This window comes from Peromyscus californicus, unplaced genomic scaffold (assembly GCF_007827085.1).
Source record: "Peromyscus californicus insignis strain IS unplaced genomic scaffold, ASM782708v3 Scaffold_9__1_contigs__length_137607984, whole genome shotgun sequence".
Taxonomy (NCBI): domain Eukaryota; kingdom Metazoa; phylum Chordata; class Mammalia; order Rodentia; family Cricetidae; genus Peromyscus; species Peromyscus californicus.
This window is the reverse complement of record NW_026294617.1, coordinates 122,653,012-122,676,020: the sequence shown is the minus strand read 5'-3', so window position 1 is coordinate 122,676,020 and position 23,009 is coordinate 122,653,012. Positions and strand designations below refer to the sequence as shown.

Sequence of the window (23,009 nt, the reverse complement as noted above, 5' to 3'; positions counted from 1 at the left end):
TAAATAATTTGTAATATTTTTTAATTAAATAACTTGTAATAGATTTGGATCCTTAGAAAAAATATATTTGCAAGACACATAGATCCATTTTTGCTGGCATTAAGATAGTATTCATAAATATCAAAAATTTGAATCAAACTCTTTTAAAAGATCCTTTCCTCCTTCACAGCCACAGACTGTCACCCTCAAAGCCATCTTAGACTGGCCAGGAAAAGACTGTAATTGGAGGAAAGGTATCTAGGCAGCTCTGTTAGCTTCGCCAGGGTCGTTCTCTGGACTAGTTTCTTCATTTATTAAGAATTGAGTCTCAGACAATATCAACATATTCTCGTGTCTATGAAATTATTGTATTATCCAATAAAAATATTAATTAAAATAAATCTAATAAAAATATCTAATTTAATATGTATCATATTCCTGCTTTATAAAAACCCTGAAAACATAAGAAATGTAAGAAGAAAGTCTCTCAGGGGTAACCAACCAGCAGACTGTGGGCTCAGTGTCACCAATATAGCCCAATATAAAATTGCAAGCTTCCTTAAAACATTAAGATTTTTTGCAATGTTTTTGTTACTTCTGTGTTTGTCCAGTGAGGATTGGATAGATGCAACACAGTGTCATGATGTCAAATGGTTGGACACCTCTGTGCAGAACTTAAGATGTCTAAGCATCAAGGGCAGGTCGAAGCTGTGTTCCGGGCATGTTTTAAGTTGTTCCTGTAGGTTCTGGCATTGTACCTGCCTACCATGGAGACAACAATTTATTCTGCTGTTATACCAAAAGGCTTAGCAGTATTCAATTGAGAGTTATTGTTACACCTGCATTTCCTTTACCATCTCAAGTACTGTTTGGTACAACGTTAAAGAGGCACAAATCAGCGGGTGACAGCACATACACGATGGTGGAGACACTCATGAACATTCTAAGAAGGGAGAAACGAACAAGATTAGATCCCACTAGTCTACTGGACCTCAAGAAGGAGGGAACAAGTTACCTGTCTTCCCTTCAGACCCTTCTTCCCACGGATCCCAGGAGTGCCCTGGAATACAGAAAAGTCCAAAGTAAGTGTTTGCTGAATGAATGCATTAAATAACATAGCTCTTTTTCTTGAATGTCCATCAATGAAATATAAATGAGTGCAGTGTTCAGAAAAGCTTCAATATATTCATTTAACTTCAATATATTCATTTAACAATACATTCAATCCATTCTCCAAAAAAGATTCCTGATATCATTCAAGCTTTCAAATGGAGTCCTTCCCTTCCTTGGTAATAATAGTTATTTGTGAGGAGTAGGCCTGCCACCAATAATGGCAAGCCAGACAAACAGGAACATCTTATTTTCCACAGCTAAAACAGGATGTGTCCTCTCTGTCTTCCCTTCTTTCTCTGTTTGGAGATAAACAAAGTTAATCAAATCCTTGCATTGCCAGCTTCCAATTTTATGTGAAACCATTTCAGAAAAGCAACAGAGAGGATGATCCTCTCACTGCTCCAGATCATCTTCTATAAAGACGCCACCGGCCTTTCTTCAGGATTCTGGTCATGTAAGAAGCAGTGGAGTCACGCACCCAGGCTCTGTGTCCAGAACACTGGTGGCCATGTTCTATCTAAGCACTCTCAATTCCTGCATGTGGTCAAGGATGAGTTTCTTTCTCTGTATATGCCTCACTCTCTCCATCAGTAATGAGAATAACAACAGTACGCCGTGTGCATTGCAGGAGTAAATTTATATGAAGTGTTTGCACAGTAGTGTGTGTGTGTGTGTGTGTGTGTGTGTGTGTGTGTGTGTGTGTGTGTGTAGCTACTATTTGGTAAATCATCGACTACTCCCATCATTATTCTTAAAATTTCTCCATTTCAATCCACTTTGAGTTTGAGTGTCTCTTAGTTGATACCTAAAGCACTTTACAGAGAGGAAGAAATTCATCAGGCATGGCTACATAGAGCCCTATTTTTATATTTTAATACATATTTTAAAAATTGAATTGAAAATCTCTAACCATATATATTCATATCATGTTCCTTACAAAAAAAAGAATTTATAAAAGCCCAATATTCCTAGCAGGTGATTTCTCTTAGACTGGGCTTACTCACTCATTCAGCAGACATCCCCCTGTGAGTTTGTGATCCCCACTGGATCACAAGAAGAACACATTAGAAGTAGTATTTGAAGGAAATAACCTTACCCTTTCGCCTTCAGGTCCCAACTGTCCTGCCTCTCCAGGAGAGCCAATGAAACCCTTGAAGACAGAAAATAATCTTTACATTGCTTCATTTCACTGCGTGTTTGATCCGTAAAATTCTAGGCAGAAGTATTTAAAATTTTACGTATCTCAATATTAAATTTAAAGGTGTAAAAATATGACAACTTCTCCTCGTGTTACTGCTTTTTGTCAAGATACTGCACACAAATCTTCTCATTGATACAAAAGAGTGGAGAGTGTAACTCAAGGCAGCAACTGAAAATCAACACCTCCAAAGCCTTTCCTTCGCTGATGCTCTGGGACAGGAAACTACATAGACTGCGCATGCTCACTAAAATGCAAGGCAGACTGTGGTAGCACAGGGAGGCATGCACTTCAGTGAGGGGAGGGGGAGATCTACAGCACACAAATCCCGGTAAGGAGAGGCTGGAAAATGTGCACCCAAAAACAGCAACTGCAGCAACAGGGTTGTAATTTGTAGCACACTCCATTATCGGGGTATGTTTCCCTTTTCCTTTGCTGATTAAGAACGGCTTCCATTTTCCTTTAATGGTTTAGAAGTGTAAAGGGATGCCCTGATGTGAAGCTGACTCCATTCGTCACAGACATTTCCTTACTCCGGACAACAATGACGACTCATGCATCATCAAATTATCTCCATCTTAAACTCTCTTCATACATCTCTTCGCCTCTTCACTGCAACATGTATTCTAAGGCTTCAATGTGTTCATATGTAAATGACGCTACACCGTGTGCACAGCACATCCTAACATAGCCCAAACCAAGTGAAGAACCGGAAGTGCATGATAGTGATGCAAACACTGCATGAGACCGATGGTTTTCTGTGCACCAAAGGGAAAATGGTAAATGCATTCCTTTCAAATTAAACCTACAAAACCATTAAAAAATGTGGAAAGGGTAAGTGCTTTATCTTTTCATTCTACCTTCTTGCAGGTGTACTTAACAAACTGATAACAAAACAAAACAAATAAACAAACAACAACAAACGCGTACTTACTCGGACGCCTTTAGGACCCGGGTTACCTTCTGGTCCAGCTAAACCCTGGTGTGAACAGAGGGTGTTGTCAGGATGGTACAGTATGTGAGAGGAGCTAACAGATAGATATGACTACAAAAATACTACAAACTTCAAAACTTGGTTTACCTGAAGAAGATTACAAATGTTCAAAGAATTTTGTAATTTCAGGGCCCAAAAGGCATTATGTATAATGAATATAAAACTACATTTTAGTCACTTATATAAAGTACATTAGCAGGTGCTTTCAGGAACAACAAACCTTTTTTTCTCTAAATTATTTTTTACTGGGAAATTGTCTGTGTTCTGTGAAGACACCTCTATCTTACTCTAAAATCTATTCTGATATGTTTTTAAGAGATGAATACATTTTAAACATCAAATCACTGTCCATGTATGTGTTCATGTTTTGTTTTTCTGATAACATACACACTTACTAGATGGTTCCAGTACAACGTAAGTAGCTTTGGATAGTTTTAAGTGCTTAAAATGCAATTTTGTTAACAATAGATTAATTCTTATGTTGTTATTTGCCCTTTTCTTGAGGATAAGGCTATAAATCTAGATTTCAAAATTCAATTAATTATTTTTGGAAACAATAATGTCATGAAAAGTCTAAGAAGGAAAACTTACTCTATTATTAGTTTATGTGAAGTTGGGAAGAGATTAGAGGGAAATACATACAAAATGATTGAAACAGATTTTCAAAACTATACAATGCACTGAATTCAGGTCAGATGAAAGTATTTCATAGTGGCGTGTGAAGCCACACCATTTACCCCTCATGTTTTATAACTGTGTTATGGAAAATAACACTTATTGTGGAGATACTTTTACACTTATTTCATCAAGTTAGCATGGGACTCATCTCAGATCTTACTCGACTCTTAGGCATCATAACTTTGAAAGTTCCATTGTAAAAAGTATCCAATGTATTTAAAAGTCAGGCTTCCACACCTAACAAACCAATCCACAGTACAATATCTGAAGAATTTTTACAGCTTTGATTTTGATTGTTTATCTACGAGTTCACCATGAAGGAGAACTAGCGTATCTGCCATTTGAACAAGGACTCTCAGAGCCAGACTATGCAATGCCTATGTGACAAGGGACACGAAAGGAGAAGTGTAAATGTAGCCACTGCACCTGCCTGCCAGGGTAGCCAGGTGAGCCAACATTACCAGCGAGTCCTGGAATTCCCTGAAATGAAAAATAAGTCAATAAGACATAGGAGACCCAAAGAGACTCATTTGGTATTTAGAATACCCAAATTTAGAAAAAAAGTTTTCCCGTGAAATGCCTGAGCATAGTGTGGTGTGTCTCATATTGAAATCACTACCTGAAGGAAATTAGGTTAAAAATTTTCAATAAGAATAAATAAAACTGTTAAATGAAGTCCGTGAGATACTGGTCACTGATAATACATGTCAGAGGAAAAATCTAGTGCTGTCTATCTAAATAAGAAAATTATTTCTGAGGAAAAGCAAGTACTATCTTAATAGTCTTTTCATCTCCATCATTCCCCAGCATCCCTTAAAGTTTGAACAGCAACCCCAGGGGACCAAGAGGACCAGTGAACTTCAAAGTCAACCACTCATTTCTTTCTAAGGTGGACATGACTTTATAGAGAGTCTGGTTGAGTAAATAGATATTGATTGACAAAACCTTTATAATGTCATGGGTCTACCTCAGATTCACAGAGTAAATTTGGAGGAAAAAAAGACATTTTCTCTTTCATGTTCACATGTTGAAATCCTAAGCCTAGTGGCTTAACGGGGAGGGCCTTTGGGAGGTAGCTATGTCAAATGGGAGGCATTCTCATGAATGGGATTGAAGTTCTTATGTGAAGATATCAAGAGCTTGTAGCCTATTTGCTCCACGCCAGGATAGAAGGCAGCTGCTTGCTGCCCTGAACACAGCCCTCCTTAGAGTCTTTCCAGACTGGCCTACTGGTCTGAAATCTCAGCCTCTACAATTGGGAAAAATAAAGCTCTGTTGTTTATAAACCACCCTGCCTATGGAATCTTGTCATAGCAGCCCATGCTGGTTTAGACACATAGTGAATTCACTTGTAATTGACACACTTGGTATTCTTGGCTTGAGACGAATTTTGCTCAAAGAAAACTGATGGAGATTCAAAAGTCATCAGGAAGGAAATCTCTTGCAGACTGACTGAAAAATTAGCAAAAGCTTATTTTTTGCATTATCTTTCATTGATATCTTGAAGATTTTATTTATTTAGCTGTTTATGTGTATGAGTGTTTTGCCTGAATGTATGTCTAGCACCACATGCACGCAATGCTCATAGAAGTGGGAAGAGGGCAACTAATATCCTGGAACTGGATTCACAGTTGGTTGTGAGTCACCACGTGGGTGCTAGAACTAAAACCTGATCCTCTGGAAAAGCATCCATTGCTCTTAATTGCTGAGCCACCTCTCCAGACACTCATGGATATTTTATTCATTAATTCTTATGTTTATTCAGAGTTTATGTGTCTTAAACAACTCTTAAATGAAAAAAATGCCAAAGGATTGTGTGCTGTACTGCCTTTATTTAACATCACATGATAACATTAGAATAGTGGTAGGCTTTCTAGATTCTTTGTGACATAGAAATCATTTCCATCTTACTGACCATAAAGAGATAGCAGGCTGCACTGTTGCCCCCCACCTTCTGTGGCACACAGAAGCATCAATTCCAGTGTAAACACTGAACTCCTAGAATTCCTCCAAGTTTTGAGAATCAAGGGAAAGAACAGACCCAGGGAAAAGTGAACTGAGGATACAATTTAAAGATTTCTCTCAGTTTTTCGAGAATGTTCCTCTAAGTTTTGTTCTCTTGTTTCTCTTCATGACCCCTTTGACCAACAGTGATTCCTTGCCAAGACTGTTCTTTGTGGCAAGTATTTTACACATGATTTACATCTCTTACATTGATATTACCTTTTTTTCCATTTTATATCTGAAGAAATAAAGTTATGCAGAAGTGAAGTAACGGCAGTAGATACATTAATGAATTATGAATAAACACTGGCCTTCTGGGGCTTACAAAATAGAAAGCTCTTATCTACATGACAGTAATGTCTAAAACTGTATATATAAAATATTACCCTACTAATATGTACTATATAGGATATTTTATCCTGTCATGTTTACTGAGAATGCTCTAGGCACTAAGTGCTGATATATATCATCTTGTTCAACCTGTTCAAAAATCCTATAAAATAGATATTATTGTTCCTGGGTTATAGATGTGAGAAAAGGAGATGAAATGTTCAAGTCACCTGTGGCATGTCACATGGCTAGTACATGGGACAGCAGGATTTAAATAAATGAGTCTAATTCTAGAAACTGTCATTCAAGGTGGTTTCTCTAGTGTGAGTCTGATTTGCAGGTAACACTCTAGGAAAAGCCTCCTAATTGTGAGTTTTGCTTCAGCGTATTTACGACTGTCTTCCTTAATGTCTCATCTGATTCCAAAACACACAGACCCAAGTCGAGAGAGTATGTATTTGGATATGAGGATGGGAAAGAGTGAGATACATTTAAAAGGCGGTTTTTATTATAGTTCATTGTCTGACTAATGCCAACCACCATCCCTTTCTCATTCCATTCCTAGCTAGATTAGACTAACTGAACTCAGTTGTTTTTGAAGCAGATCTGCAATGGGACATGATGGCAATCTGATTCTGGATGGGTTTCTAACACATCCCAGCTGCACAGAGGAAACAGGAGAATTCCATTCATGTCTTCATCCTGCTATAGCAGACTAGCGTCAACAAAGCCAGCAAGTGAGTGTCCCTCACAGTCTTTATAAAGCTCCAGCATACCATGGGCCAGCCACACTCTAAAAGTCACATGACAAGCACAGAAACACAAGGCGCCATGGCTGAGTTCACTCTGTATTTAAAAATGGGTTTTCAAAAGAGTCTTCTAATTGAGCAATTAGCATCAGGAAATAAGGAAGCCCGCCCCAATCTCACTTCTCATGCAAAGAGCATCAAAGTATCTGTGTCTAGTTGGGCAACTTCATCCACAATTCCAGCAATGTCACTATAGGTCTTTTCTACATACTCTTGGTTTTCTTACTAGCAAACGGAATAAAACCTGGGTCATGAGATTATTGTGTGGAGAAAATAAACAGTATATAGGAGTATCTTTTAAAGTGGAGGCAACAGTAATAACCCAATGCTACTGAACACTTGAATAATTAGCACATGTAAAATATTAAGTAATTCTACAGTAGGTTGCAGTCTGTCATAGTACAGTTTGGCAAAAAATACAGGCTCAGCCAGCTCTTATGACTAGAATGCATGCAAATGAGATAATTGTGTTTTCAAATGTTTGCTGGCCAATTTGCTGACAAATTTCCCAGAAATGAATCTTAGAATCATAGCCACATTCTAAATGAAATGAATCAATTTTTGTCCTTTGCACATCCAGTGTTTCCACAGTTGAAATGCAGTAGTTTTAGTTGTTCTTCAAGTCATTAACAATTCTGACTCTTCTTTTTCTAGTCTTTATGAAGGGTATGTGTATGTACATATGGATGTCTCTGTCTCTGTCTGTGTGTGTGTGTGTGTGTGTGTGTGTGTGTGTGTGTACACACAGAGACCAAAGGTCAACCCTGGGTGCCATTCCTCAGGAGCCATCTACCTTATTTTCTGTTACAGGATCTTTCATTCAGAGCCAAGGTTTGCCAAGTGGGTTATTCTCCCTAGTCAGTGATAGCCAAGGAGCCTTCTGTTCCTTTTATGTGCGTGCTGGGAATCAAACTCATGTTTTCATGCTTGCATGCAAGTACTTTACAATTTGATCTTTCTGGACCATATTTTCCAGTCTTGAAAACTGAATTCATATTCCCTAGTTAGTAATACTATTACCCCTCACAGCAATAGCATGTAAATGAACAGAGCTAGATAACTGAGCAGTCGAGAGGACTAGTCAGTTCCATCAGTGCCAAGTTGTCGCTAACTTCTAATGTACTGGGTCCTTCATTGGAATCTACATATTTCTGCCAAAGCAGTAGTCAGGGATTTTTTCTCCCAGGGGGCTAATTCCTACCACCCTTCTCATACTTTTCCCCTGTAAATGTTCACATGCCTTTCAGGACTTGTCTGTGCTTCAGAAAGCCAAGCCTGCACCTGCTGCTGATATACACACCACTTTCCTAGCCATGGGTGGTAATTAGTAATCTTGAAAAATTGTGCCTCAGGGACTGGAAACAGCATGCTGTCCTTCTTAATATGAATCAAAGAGAAATCTGGCTTTGTTTCTTCATTGGTGTATTTCCCTCAGAGACTAATCATCACTTGTCTTCCTGGAGTCCTTGTCAGGGCTTCTTGAGGCTTTGCTGAATCACTGATACAGCATCCATTACCTTAGTCAGGTTCTAATCCCTGATCCTCACTGTCCGTGATTATATTTTATCTATGATACAACGTCATCATTGTCTTGTGGGAGAGAAAATCAGTAACATGATCAAAACCCAAACAGTTACAAAAGTATTTTGACTTTTAAACAGTACATATGTGTGTATCCATACATATGGATAACAATGTATGGTCCATTCCAGTTTGAATTGCTGATTAGGACCTAGTGAACAGATTAGACCCTAAAGCTGAATGAAAGGTCAGGTGTTTACAAATATGTATATTTTCTTGGAAAGGGTCTGAAGCAGTCACAAAATTCTCAAATGGACTTTTGAATCGGAGATTTAAGAATCACTATTCTGAGCACAACTGGAAAAGAGAAAGTGAGTAACTGTCAAACATTGTTTTGCTAGTAACCTATAGATAGTCAACTAAAAGGTTTTAACTTGGCTCTAAATAGAATGAAAATAACTGTGAGGAAAAATTGAAAAGGCAGGAGAGAAATGATCCCTCCAGAGTTCCCCTTATGTCTATCTTTGCCCAGCCCCACCCCCTCCCCCCAGAAGCCAGGAAAGCACTTACTTGTTCCCCACGGAGTCCGGGGAGCCCTGGATGTCCTTTGAGACCCTATAGGAAATAAGTGAAGATATGACATGGAAAGTCAGCTTACACAAGGTGACCAACTAACTAAACATAGGTTCTAAAACACAGGGGACTTTTGTTGCTTTGTTTACTTGCTCTGTTTTTAACACTGGACATTGAACCAGAGCCTCATACAAACCAAGCAAACAGCTCTCTACTACTGAACCATATGCCCAGTCCCTGGTTAGCTTTTTATCACTACTTTTAGTTCCCTAATCAATTCAGTATTCTCTCAGTTTCTCACTAAATTTGAATAAGAATTTAATTTCTATCAAAAAATCTAATTTTTAAAATAACTGTTATAAAAGGCTCCAATCTAGCAAAGAATCTGCTAAATTTACTGAGGCGTTTACAAAGCAGTGTTTAGCTCAGTCATCCTGAGACAACATGCCTTCAGACACAGTCTGTTTATAATTACTGAAGAGTTGGACCACATCCAGTCCTGTCTCTAATCCAGTCACCACTGCAATTCATGAATGAGTGAGTGAACCGACTAAAGGAAGAAGCTGTTCATGGATTCATCCAAACGGGCCCCGTAGAGCCACTGGGAAATGAGCCATAGAAGTCTTTTCCAGGTAAGGGAATCAATGAACAAAAATTAATCTCTCTCATTAGCACCCTGCCTTAGAAAACAGATAGTATAATTTTCCCACTAGAAAAATCTGCAACAGAATTAACCAAGTCCAAGAAGAGACGCTGGTGCTTATTGATAAAGTTAGAATCAAGTATCAGTGAATCAGTATCTCGTTTCCAGAGACTTTGGTTCACATACAGAAACAAGAAAATTTCCCTTTTCTTAACTTTCTTTTCGGTGTGGGCATACATGTGTGTGTACCTGTTCATGCATGTTCATGTTTGTTTGTGTGTATATGTGTATGTGTGTGAGGAGACCATAGGTTGATGTCTGGTTCTTTCTCCAGCTCTCTCCACCTTGTTTTGGGAGACAGGGTTTTTCTCTGAACCAGGAGTTTACTGATTTGGCCAGGCTTGTGGCCGTCGAGTTCTAGGAACCTTCCTGTGTTTGCTTCAGCAGGGCTGGAGTTCCGGAAGTGCAGCCTCACACCCAGCTTTCATACATGGTTCTGGGATCTAAACTTAGGCCCTCACACTTGGGCAGCAAGTATGTGATTGACCAAGTCACATTCCCCACTTCAGTTTCCTTTTCTTAAGTACTTCAAGAATTGGGCTGAAAAAACAGGCCTAGGAGTTCAAGGCCAGGTTCACAACCAAAGGAACCTCATAGAAATTTAAGCAAACTATAACTCCATTGTGAAACAAATACCTGATAAACATCAACATGTCCCATCTATACATTGCAAGCAAGACCGATTTTTTTTTTTTTTTAGTGGCTCACAGTAACCTAATGAATGAATCAGGATGGATCACTGTAGGTTAGTAAGAGCAGGCAAATTTAGATTAGTGTATTAGAGACTGGAACAGGGATTTGGTTCCAAAATGACCCTACCTGAAAAGGAAATTATTTAGAAAGCTTCAGGGATGTTAAACTTAAAAGCATAACAAAAACACTAAAGTGCAGACATGTCTTGGAAATGGTTATGGTTTGGATACAGAATGAACCTGCCATAGATTTGGAAACGGCTATGGTTTGGATACAGGATGGCCCCATCACAGATCATGTGAGGTTGGGTTCCCAGTGTAACAGTGCTGAGGGTGGTGCCTTTAGAAGTGACCAAGTCCATAAGAAGATGGGCGCCTTTCATTTGGGAGGGAATCGTCTGTCCCATGGGACTAGATCAGTTACCCCAGCAGTGGTCTTCCTCAGGGCTGTGCTACACCTTCTGTTTTACCTGTCCCATAAGTGTTACTTTGTCCTTCTGTTTTCCATCATGAGTGGCAGCCATGTGGCCTTCATCAGAGGCCAAGTAGACACCCGCATCATGCTCTTGGACTCTCAGGTCTCCAGAAACATGAGAGCCAAGATAAATATCTTTCCTCTATAAGTTGTCCAGTATCACATACTGTCACAGCAACGTAAGCACAGACCAGCAGGAACCCAAGAGCAGACAGAGAAACAAGAGTCCAGAGATTTCTTTTTGTGATAACTGTATAGAAAGGTAGCAGGAAGAGGCCCTCTGAGAGCGACTTCTTTTTGGATTGGACTATGAGAAAGAGGTTGGGGAAGAAGCCGGGAGACAGAAGAAGAGCAGAAAGGAAATGAAAGAACTTCCTTGAGCCATTATACACTAAATCCACCACTTCCCAAATCTCAGCCAGCTGTTACTCCATCTTAAAATGGAAGTATTACCTCCACCCTTTGTAGGCAGGGAAACAGAACCGAGTTAAACAACATAACCAACAGCATGGCGAATCACATAGGTTGTATAGACAGATCAGGAACTGAGAGATGGTCTTCCTAGTTCCTTAATTTGTCTCTATCTCATACTCAGATGCATCCTTATGTCACTGTGTCCAACTGATAAACAAAAAGAACAAAACCTCCCAACTTCTGATGTTCCCAGTAATATGCTTATTATGCCTGATATCTAATATGTGCTGTGTTTTCACTTGGTTTTATTTTAAGGTTTACATTTTAGCTGAAGATCAATCTAATTACAAAATATGAGGCATTGTGCTCAGTTGCCCCAATGTTTATCAGGATTCCACAAGGTCAAGTTGATCCTTCCTATAGTGTAGGAGGTAAGAACTCAGACATGGTGGTTGTTCTGTGAGATGAGGCAGAACTCCCAGGGAGAGGCCAGGAGACAGGAATTGAAAAATTAGGAGCCAGGACAGGAGACACAGACGTTAGAATGGATCTCCCGCCACCATCTTTCTGAGTAAGTATATGCTCGTTCACTTATTCTCATTCCTGTGAGCTTGAGTCTGTAGCTCCATGTTTCCTGCTTTTCTTTGGCATTTTCTTCCTCCCTCACCCACAGTGAAACAAACGAAGCACTGGTCTCACTTCTCTGGACTACTTCCCCAGAAGCATTTTCTAACAGTGAAAGGTATGCTAATGATGGTAGCTTCTGCATGTACACCTGCCCACCCCCTTTCAGGGACTCTTCAGTCAGAGAGCCTGAGAAAACAGCAGTACCACCCAGTATGGCTTGTTCTTCATGAATTCATCCCCATCCAGCCTCAGCCATTGGAGTTGGCATTTGACCCAAGTGAGGACAGTACCAAGCCTGGCCATTAGCCTATGAGATGACTTAGAATGAGGAATTTTGTCTAAACAAAGGTTAGCTGCTTCAATTATATTCTCTTTTCTATTAATATAAAACAAGAATGCTGAAATATTCAGGTACTCACTAGTGTGGAATGTGAGATACCACACGAACATGAAAACATAGGAAAAATTAAGAGTGAATGGATATGATGCTGAGAATGGAAGTTTTCAGAGGAGAAGAAAGACAACTTGAAAAGGTAGATTGAAGGAAAGGGGGAGAGAAGGGGAGAGGGAGAAAGGGGAAAGGAGGAGAGGAGAGAGAGCGAGTGAGAGAGAGAGAGACAGAGAGACAGAGAGAGCGAGCAAGCAGGAATGTACACTAAACATCCACAAATGTGCCTCTAAGCTATCCAGAGCTGCTTGGCATCAGACAGTCTCTACAAGGTCATCATATTACAGGACCTATTTTTAGATTCTGTGTGATCCCTAGTTCCCTTAATGCTGCAGAGGAGATTGAAACTTTGACCTCCTTGTGATGGCCTATGGCACTGTCCTTCACAATCAAAAGAGTCTAAGTGAAACAAGATGTTTTCTGTGTCTGTTTCCAGTGTTACTAATGTGAACAGAGCAAGCACAGTGGTTCTGGCTCTGATCTTTGCAGTGACTAGTCATATCACGAGTCCCAGCGTCATCCTATGTAAAATGATAGCATTGAGTTGGGTAATTGCTAAATTGCAGTTGCTAGAATTCCATGAGCACAAGAATTACTTTTGTAAAAACTTAGCTGATGTATAGATGAAAAGCAGATCTGAGACTCACTGTAGGCTTGAAGACAGAGGACAAATTCAAGACCGATGTACCTAAAAGGAAACCCAACCTCAGGCTCCCAAGGTTGGTTCCTAACTCGATCAAAAGCAAAGAGAATCTGAAGATGAAAGGTCTCTGCAGCGCTCAGGTTGGATGCTTAATCCTCAGCTGGTGGCACTATTTGGGGGCACTCTGGTGTAGGACATGGGGACTACTGGAGGAAGCAGGTGTGCCTTTAAGATTATTTCAGGCCCCCAGTCTCTTCCAGTCTCGGCTTCCTGACCACATGAAGTGAGGAACTCCCCTTCCACATGCTCTATCCCAGTGTCCACCTCATCATGGGCTCACTGTCAGTGGGACCAAGGACCATAGACAGAAGAACCTGAAGCTGTGAGCAGAAATAAATCATTCTTTTCTTTATGTTGCTCAACCAGATGTTGGAGTGAGGACATTGGGTTAAGCATATGGGAGAAGGTGGTTTGGAGAAAGGTTGTTATAATCCAGATGAAAGACATCTGTAAATCAGGCCAGACTGGAGTTACAGATATTAGAGGTGATGCACGGGCCTCTTAAGGAGCTTAAACTTCATTAGGCTCCTTTTCCGTGTTATTCTGTCTCAGTGCCTCAGTGGGTGTTCATTAAATGATGGAGTGAAGTGATGAAAAGATGGATGGAAAATCACTTGGGTGAAATAGAGATTCTGATTTTGAGCATTTCATTTGACTAGATTAAACATCAAAAGGTCAAAACTAACAACATATGATTTTTTAAAAGTATACCCAGATAAGAATAAAAACATTCCTGAAGGAACTTGGTCAATGAGAAGATTTAATATCTCTGTTTGAAAACAGATTAAAATGTATTATAATAAATTAAAGAATCATCTTAAATTTGTTATGATACAATATTTGCACAGTAGTAATTCCAATCGTAAATACGGCTTAGGATCTATGTTTTACATAGATTTTAATTATAAATTTATTTATTTGCATTAAATTTATCTATTTGTGTGTGTGCAAGTACATGCACACATGTGCCATGGCGTGTGTATGGAGACTGGAGGACAAATTGCAGGAGTCACTTTTCTCCTGGAACATGAGTCCCAGGGATAGAACTCAGACAGTCAGGCTTGGGGGGTAGTGCCTCTACCCACTGAGCCACCTGGCCAGTCCAAGACTTTTTTAATACTTCTTTGAACAATAACTTGACCATACAACAGGCTTTTGAATGGAAAAACTACTGACCTAACCATAGCAATGCCCAAGGACAGATGCAGCTAATTCTGAGGATATAGATATAATTGTGGAAGCTGAGATACCTTAAGCCAAATGAATTTATTGCCAATGTTGAAATGTCAACAACCTAAGTCAGTCTGAAGGAAATATAATTTTCAAAGCCCCCCAGCTGACAAGGTTTTGGCCACCCCTAGCTTCCATTCTAGGGAGTTCAGAACCATGTGGCCTTGCTCTCCAATTCCCTGTTTGCAGGAAGAGCAGAGGGCAGACATGGAGACGGGTGGCCGCGACACAGCTTGTAAGTAGTAGCTTTGGATTTAGATGTTAGTACCACATTGGGCTGGGAATCAAGCCAAGGCGAAATAGCTCTGCAGACTTTTATAGGAAGGATGGGCCAGTGAGAAATGATGTATAGAGTTGGCAGTGGAGTGGCGGAAATCTTCACATTGTCTCGTCAGGCCCTGACTTTTTTCCAAGCTAGATTCTTTTATTAGTTTTCCCACTGAAACTGGGTGTCTACAGCGCCTCAGTCTGCCCTTGCTTTACACAGCTTTTGAGGGACTGGGAAATCACAGTGGACTCTATGTAAGCAGTTTCTTCCTTTCCTACTTCACACAGGCTTTTACAGTGTTGTGTCTCCTTTGCCATGGACTTTTTCAAATAACTAAAGCAATTCGAGTCAAATAAAACAGGAGTTCATGTTGGCTTATAACTATTATTTAAAACACAGTAATGATTTCTGATAGTCAAAAATGCCATGCATCATAAAAGAGTGTTTTAAATGCTCATATATTTCACAATTAACTGCTTGCATCCCTCATCCTCTTGAACCTAGGAAAAAAATTTTTCATTTGATCACACTGCTGATGTTCTTACAAGACAAAATAGCTGGCTTTCAATTTTAATATAGCAGCTGATGGGCTATTTATAAAGCAATTTAAAAAGCTGTCTTGAATCCAAGCTTGGACTCGCAAGCTTTGTCTTCTGTCCAACTCAGCATGCATTCTGGATTCAATTTATCTGCTGTTTTGGCAAAAAAACTATTAAGTGGGAATTGAAAATATACTTTAGCTCCTAGGAAAATAAGAGTTACAAGAAGATGGTTAAATAGAAGCAATGTAATAGAGGGGTCAATAGAGGGGACAAACATTGTTGGAAAGAGATGTTGGTACCGTCTTAAAAATAGAGGTAAGTAAAGCTGAAGGGAGAGAGAGTGAATTAACATAATTCTGTTGGAGAGTAAAAAAAAAATATTTCAGCTGCCTCACATTGCTATTTCTATCTCAGTAGTACTTAGAGTTGTCAAAACTTTCCACATTAATCTTTATTTATCTCAACCATTTTTGTGAGTTCCCTTGCAGCCATTCTAGATTTTAATATCACTTGAGTTTGAGTTTGGTTTATATTAGGATAATTTTAATATTTTCATACACTTTCCAGAGAAAGAGAATAGTGAAGTCATGTCATCTGTTTCCCAAAACTCCCATGAAAATCAGCATCGTGCTTCCTTTTCACACAGACTAGAGACAGTTAGAAATATGGCAAACTGAAACTCTAATAAATATTGACTTAAATAATAAATTAGCACATAGGAAATACTGTGAAAAATTATCAAGAACACAGTCATTTGTGTCCAACAGGCCAGGACTGAATCCAAGGTCACCAGTGAACAGTTGTGTGACTTTGGGTAAATTATTTAGCCCCTGCACACTTCAGTTAATTTCTGAATGGTATATTCAGTATTATATACACCCCAGGGTTGTTTTAAAATGTGCTCAGCAGACTAGAACATTACACATAATAAAATAGTTATTTTTGATATTAGCAGTGTCACCAAAGTAATCCATGAAATGGTTCAACTGATAAAAAGATGTAATTAGTTCATAGCAATCCAAACCTAAGCACTTTATTTCCATCTCATCATGAACATGGGTATAATTAAAAGCCCACAGGTTCAGTCTCCATGGGCTTTCTATCTTGATCCTGCTGGAACTCTTGGTGATACTAGGCAATTTTCTTAACCTCTCTGGGCCAATCTTAGCTTCTTCACTTAGAGAAACTTAGTATAGACTTGAGTTTAGGTGTCATCTACCACTCTGGGGGCAAACTATAAGAATGAAGGTTGCCGGGCGGTGGTGGCGCACGCCTTTAATCCCAGCACTCGGGAGGCAGAGCCAGGCGGATCTCTGTGAGTTCGAGGCCAGCCTGGGCTACCAAGTGAGTTCCAGGAAAAGGCGCAAAGCTACACAGAGAAACCCTGTCTCGAAAAACCAAAAAAAAAAAAAAAAAAAAAAAAAGAATGAAGGAGCGGGGTGTGCAAGACACTGCTAGTACAAGTACATTCTAGATTCTTCTAGCACAGGTCCTATTTGTAAGAACCAACTCTGTTACCAAAAAAAAAAAATTAAACTGATTTAAGGAGTTCAACTTTTCAAAAGGTCATTATTTACCTGAACCTTCTACCAAATAGTGTCTGCCTTTACCCTTCCATACAGGAGTAGCAGTAAAGTACACCAAACTCCTTTTGAATGTAGATTATACATTCACATAAAATGCATACAGATAGACAGTCAGATGGGAACTTGTCTTAGTTCAGCTAAGTAAAGAACTAGTTAGATTGTATACTTATGTCTTTTGCATTCTTAACATCACCTAGTTTTCAAAAATCTGTACTCAGTCTCCACTAATGGGTGCAATTAGAACAGGAAGAAAACATTCTCAGAAATAAAACAAGATCATCTTGAATTTTCAGTAGTTTTCTGAGCTATTGTCACATCTCATTAGCCATGGACAATTCATTTACCCGAGGACTGTTTACAGCAGCTGGGTGGATGAAAACGAAGCTGTCAAGTGCCTTGCTCTTCCCTAGCTGTTGCCAATACTCACGTCCATGCAACCTGTTCTGGTGCAGAAATGGCGTGCCTTCCCACATGGCCCTTGTGGATCGAAGGTGTGGTCCCAGCCAGGGAAGTTGTCTGAGGAGGTGCTAGGAATTTTAGGATGAAGGACCTAAGTGGAAGAAGTAGGCCCCTGGGATGGGCTCTTGGACCAGTCTGATCCATTGCCCCTCTCTGCCTCTGATCCCTGGCTACCGTTAGGTGAGTAACCTTGCCCCTCCCACCTGATGCCCCGACTCACAACAAATGAGAAAGAGCAGGGCCAGCTGCCCAAGGACTGAAGTCTGTGAACTGTCAGCCAAATTAAATCTTCCCTCCTTTTAAACTGGCAACAAAAAGTCTGACCAGCAAACTGTTCCTTAGGCTCATATTTACAGACACATCATGGTAGTCATTACTTCCTTATAAGTGGGAATCTTTAAAAGAAATCTAGTTACTGATAGGCATCTCATTTGGGCATAAATGTTATAAGAAGTCAGAAGAGTCTCAGAAGTAAGATGCTGGGTTGATATACCTTAAAAGAGGGGTACCCTGTCTGCGGTGTTGACTTTATCTTATGTTGGAATTTGGAATCCATCACTAAACTCAAGGGTCTTTTTATTATCCCCAAGATCTCATCTTTAATGGATATTAAGTTTGTGGATTATCATGGCTAAACTTTCTGATTAATTTTCTTCTGCTGAGCAAAGAGATCTGGGACACTGGTGTCGGGCTCAACTTCAAAATGGAATTACAGCCATAGAAGCATTCTGAGACCCACCTGACATTCGATTATGTCAGAGAAAAACTCCTAAACTCCTCTTACCTTTTCACCTTGTAAACCAGGGGGGCCCACTAATCCCAAAACACCATGGTCACCCTGTAAACAAAACACAGAGGTTTAATACCATGAAAGAAAATAGAAAATTAAAACTTTAATGTGAGACAATAAGTCTTTATGCATATATTGCTGATCTTGACAATCTGGCCTAAATTCCATCTCTTTCTTTCTCAACCCTTCCAATCATTCTTTCTCACTTTTTTCAGCATCCCTCTCCTTCAAAATAAAATTAGGGATGAAGAGGCCTGGGATGGCGCTCAGTGGGTAAAGGGCTTGCTGCCCATGCATGAGAGTCCATCCAATTTAAAATCTCCAGAGCCCAGGAGAAGCTGAAGCTGGGTCTAGTAGGTCACCTCTGCAACCCCAGTGCTCTGCTGGCAGGATAGGGGGCAGATGGAGGAGAGTCCCTGAAAGCTCGTGGCTCAGCTAGCCTGGGTTATGCAGCAGCGAACAACAAAGAGACCCTATCTACAACACAGCAGAAGGCAAAACCCAATAGTCAAGGTTGTTGTCTGAATTCCACACATACGCTGTGGTATGTGAATGCTCACTACACACCACACACACACACACACACACACACACACACACACACACTGAAAGGAGAGTGCTGGGGACATAGTTCAGTGGTACAGCACTTTCCTATCATGCTTAAGGCCTGGTCAGCCCTTGCATTGAAAAGCCCAAAAGGCAAGGAGATGCATCTGTCATTTTTAAACCATGGGTTTCATTTAAAGCTCAATGCCAGAGTGATATTAAATTTTACGTCTAACTGCATTTCTTATATACAATATTGTCCATGGTTAGTACATAAATAAGTCAAAAGTGTAAACACTTCAAGTAGCAACATCATTTAAGTTCCCACTCCCATACTGAGCCACCCTATATTTTGTACAAAAAAAATCACAGAGAAAGATAAAACCAAGCATTTGATATAAATGCTTATGTTTAATCTAGAGCCTCTAGTTTGAAGTCAGTAAACAGAGTTGACCTCTAATTCCAACATTTAATAAGAGAGTAAGTGCTATGTTTAGGTACTTTAAAAGATGGCATTTGTATTCCTCAGATTACCTAGCACTTTTCCTCAGAATGATGACCAGGTCAATGAAGATACTATCTTTCTGGAAGTAGACTTTGATTCCCTTTCTATGTTTTCTAGAGTCTCTGAACTCAGTTCTATAACAGAAAGAAAACTACTAAAAGTTTAGATTTTTTTTTTTTTGAGGATTCCTGATGAGGTTTTAAATGTATAAAAGTTTCTGTAAGCCAATTGAAAGATCAGATTTCAACCCAGCAATCAGTGGAACTGTTTGAGGATTTTTAACTTGTGATTTTGTAACAATGAACAGAAACATCTTATACTTGTATCACATTTATGGAGAGCTTCCCGAATGATATCCTATAGACTCCAATAGCAACAAAATACGGTGGCACTTGCCTGTATTCCCCAGCCTCAGGATCCCGAGGCCAGAGGATCATGAGCTCCAGGCAAGCCGTGGTTACATAGAGAGATCTCATCTCAAACAAAGAAACTAACAACACACACCCCCAAGGCCAGGGGGGGGGGGGGCGCAACCAAAATGAAGAGTATACAAAAAAACTATCATGTAACCCAATTTAAAAGTGGGGAAGGGATTAAAGGAAGATACTCAGCATGGCTAGAAAATGCTGCTCTTCTGGAAATAGTGTCATTAAACTAAACTCCTAGTGCCTGAGTGTGGAACACCTCTGTAGAAGTGGTTGGAAAGGGAGGCCCCCAAACAATACAGGCTTTTGTCTGCCTTTTGTCCCCCCCCCAGCAGAGAATAAGATGCTGAGGAACAATCTTTGTACAGTGTAAATATGTATTGCTTTCACTATTAATAAAAAGCTCATTGGCTTGATGGCTAAGCAAAATTTTTTAGGCAGAGAGAATGCTGGGAAGAAAGAAGGTAGAGTCAGAGGAGTTGCTAGTAGATACGGAGAGGAAACAGGACGTTCAAGATGAAAGAGAGGTATGGCCACATGACAGAATGTAGATTAATATAAATGGGTTAATTTAAGTTGTAAGAGTTAGCTAGTAACAAGCCTGAGCTATTGGCTAAAGATTTATAATTAACATTAAGTTTCTGTGTTGGTTATTTGGGAACTGGCAGGCAGGGAAAACAAGTCCACCTACAAATGGCGCCCAATGTAGGGCAACATAGATCCACATATAACCTGAGAAAACTTTAAATAAAAGGGAGGGAGGAGTTCCAAACACACAAAAATGGAGTCAAACAAGGCTTCTTGGTAACTTCCTTTTCTCAGGTAGACTGTGTTTGCTAGTGGCAAACAGAGACACGGTTCCTTTAAGTGTCAGCTTCCTGACTGGTGCTAGTGGCAAACACAGGCGTGGCTCTTTTAAGAGGCCCTGCTAATGAACACTTAAATGGGGTTTATGAGCAGTGGGCGGTGTGCTATTAGGTGGCAGCATGGACCCAACAACTTCCCAGAGTTGGGGTGGTAAATGTGGCTCCCACTGGTACCTCTGCCATGAAGCTAAGCTCTCAGGGAACCAAGGGGTAGAGGAGCCAGCAACTAATGCTATGCATTAAGCTGAGCCAAGCCAGTGACTAATACAGAAGTTTAAGATTCATCTCATGCAAACAAAAACAATACAGATGCTCAGTAAAGACAGATCCAGACAGAAAAAAAAAAACTCTAGATGGGTTACAATGTGTTTAAAAATATACATAGGCTTGGGAGAAAAAAGAAAAAGGATATAGACAGTCATAAAAAATACATAGTTTTAAAATAATAAAGTGCTTAAAAATAGAGTAAAGTAACATGAAAGAAAAAAGCTACATAAAGATGGAAAATACACAGAAAGTCTGGATCCTGTATGTTACTGTGTTGTCTTTAAATTTTTTTTTGGCTGCTAAGAGACATTGGGTTATGACAGCTGCTAGATTAACCAACCTATATATTTTAAAAATATCTTGACATCAAAATGCAAGTCAAAAGGTGTGTTTCTTTGTGAGAGAGGTTATGTTTTTATTTCCACAGGAAATGAGAGGTTGTAGATTCATTCCAGATTGATATGGATCAGGTTTTATCAAGAAGATGCCCTGAAAATCCTGACTACAAACATAAAGAAATAAACCTAGAAAAATTACAAAGCATGTGATATATATTTTTTCTGCTCAAACATAAGAAAAAAAATCATCTTTGGCTAACTTGTGTACAACACACAGTCTATACCTGTACTAATGCAAATATGTATGTTACTTTTAAAAGTTTATGTATTTTCAGAGCAAGGGAACCAGACACCAATAAAAACAAATGGCCCAGGTGATCTAGCATCTCAAAATGCCTCTGTTCTTGTTCCTTGGAGTTCTGCATCCAGAACAGCATCAAGGCTGCTGCCTGAGATGATCCAGCCTCACAGAATACTCCAGCCAAGACCTAACAATTATCTTGATTTTCTCAAGGTTCCCTCAAAGATACCAGTGTCCACAGACAACAGGAAGTAGTTTAGAGAATGGCATTCACATTCCCAAAAGATGAGGTATGGATATTTGTTATCATTTAAGGGGATTGGTGTAAGTTGTTATCGGTCATAGTCAGGAAAAAAAAAAAAAAGCCAAACAAGAGTTAATTCAAAGATCTCTTTCTAAAAGAAAAAAAGGGGAGGATGATACAGAAATGATAGGATAAAGGAGTAGATTATTGAATCTACTTTTAAACTAAAAAAGCAACTACTAGTCTTAAATATTATACATTGGTATGATTTTGGTTTATTGACGAAAAATTTAAAGTTATTTTTGCTATGCTATATGTATATTTCTACTCTTTGTTGAGGTATTGTGCTTATTAACTAATTTAAAAATATAATGTATAGGTAAGAAATGCAGGTTAGTAGTTTGTCATCTATAATAATCAAACTTATAGTCATATTAAGTATGTTTTCAAGGTTAAACAGATATATCAGATAGATAGATGGTCTTCAAACACTTCAAAGACCTACATAATATGGCATTTAAAATGTTTTAATAACATAAGGCTTTTCTTGACAGTGCGACACATCCACTCCTAGCAGCACCATTTTACTTCAAAGAAGATAATGGGCATTGAAGAAACTCCATATGGACTTTACTTTCTTTATGGTAAAAGCTAGCAAAAGAAACTGCCTTTGCCTCAATTGCTGACAGTATACTGTCCAAATTGGACCAGTAGGATAAAAAAACAAGCTACTACTAAACTTTGCTAAGACAAGGTAGAGCAGTCCTTCAAAATCCCCTGCTTCTCAAAAATACATGTCAGGTATACTAGGCCTGTAGACCAAAGTTGGATAACCCAATGTTACAGAACAACTTTGGGTGACTGTCTAGGCAGCCAGATGTCCCTGGTGTTAGGTAACATTTCACCTTTCTGGGGTCTTTAATGAAGTTGAAGACTAGAGAGAGTTAAATTTTCCTTAGTTGTGATAAAAGGTAAATTAGGTATAAAATTTTAGACTCATAAAGATAAGACAAATAATAGAGTGTTTTCTCTAATTTTGCCAAATACAAATGGACTGGATATTGTAACTAATTCTTATTTGATAACTGTTTTTGTTGTTTATAATTTTACTATGTTAACACTACAGATAGGAGTATGAGAAAGAGATTTGTAGGAAGAACTTGGGTGGACGAGCGTGGGGAGGATTTAAGACATGGTGGGTGATAAGAGAGATCAGAACGCATTATGTACATTATGAAGTCATCAAATAGCAAATTGAAGTAATACAAAATGAAAATAATAAAGAACATCACTAATTCCACAATAACAAATCAAAATAAAATAAAAATTCTGTTTTTACTTATTCTTACTGAAATCAGCATCATCCTCCCAATTGGGGGTT

At 39.2% G+C, this 23,009-nt stretch overlaps 1 protein-coding gene across 1 annotated transcript in view; it reads right to left on the bottom strand.

Annotated features, from left to right (window-relative positions):
- Col24a1 (collagen type XXIV alpha 1 chain) overlaps nucleotides 1–23,009 on the bottom strand; it is a 271,849-nt gene that overhangs the window by 215,583 nt on the left and 33,257 nt on the right. The window contains 6 exon segments of the mRNA XM_052731052.1: nucleotides 995–1,039; nucleotides 2,189–2,242; nucleotides 3,225–3,269; nucleotides 4,389–4,442; nucleotides 9,197–9,241; nucleotides 18,131–18,184. Coding sequence (XP_052587012.1) covers nucleotides 995–1,039; nucleotides 2,189–2,242; nucleotides 3,225–3,269; nucleotides 4,389–4,442; nucleotides 9,197–9,241; nucleotides 18,131–18,184 — 297 coding nt within the window.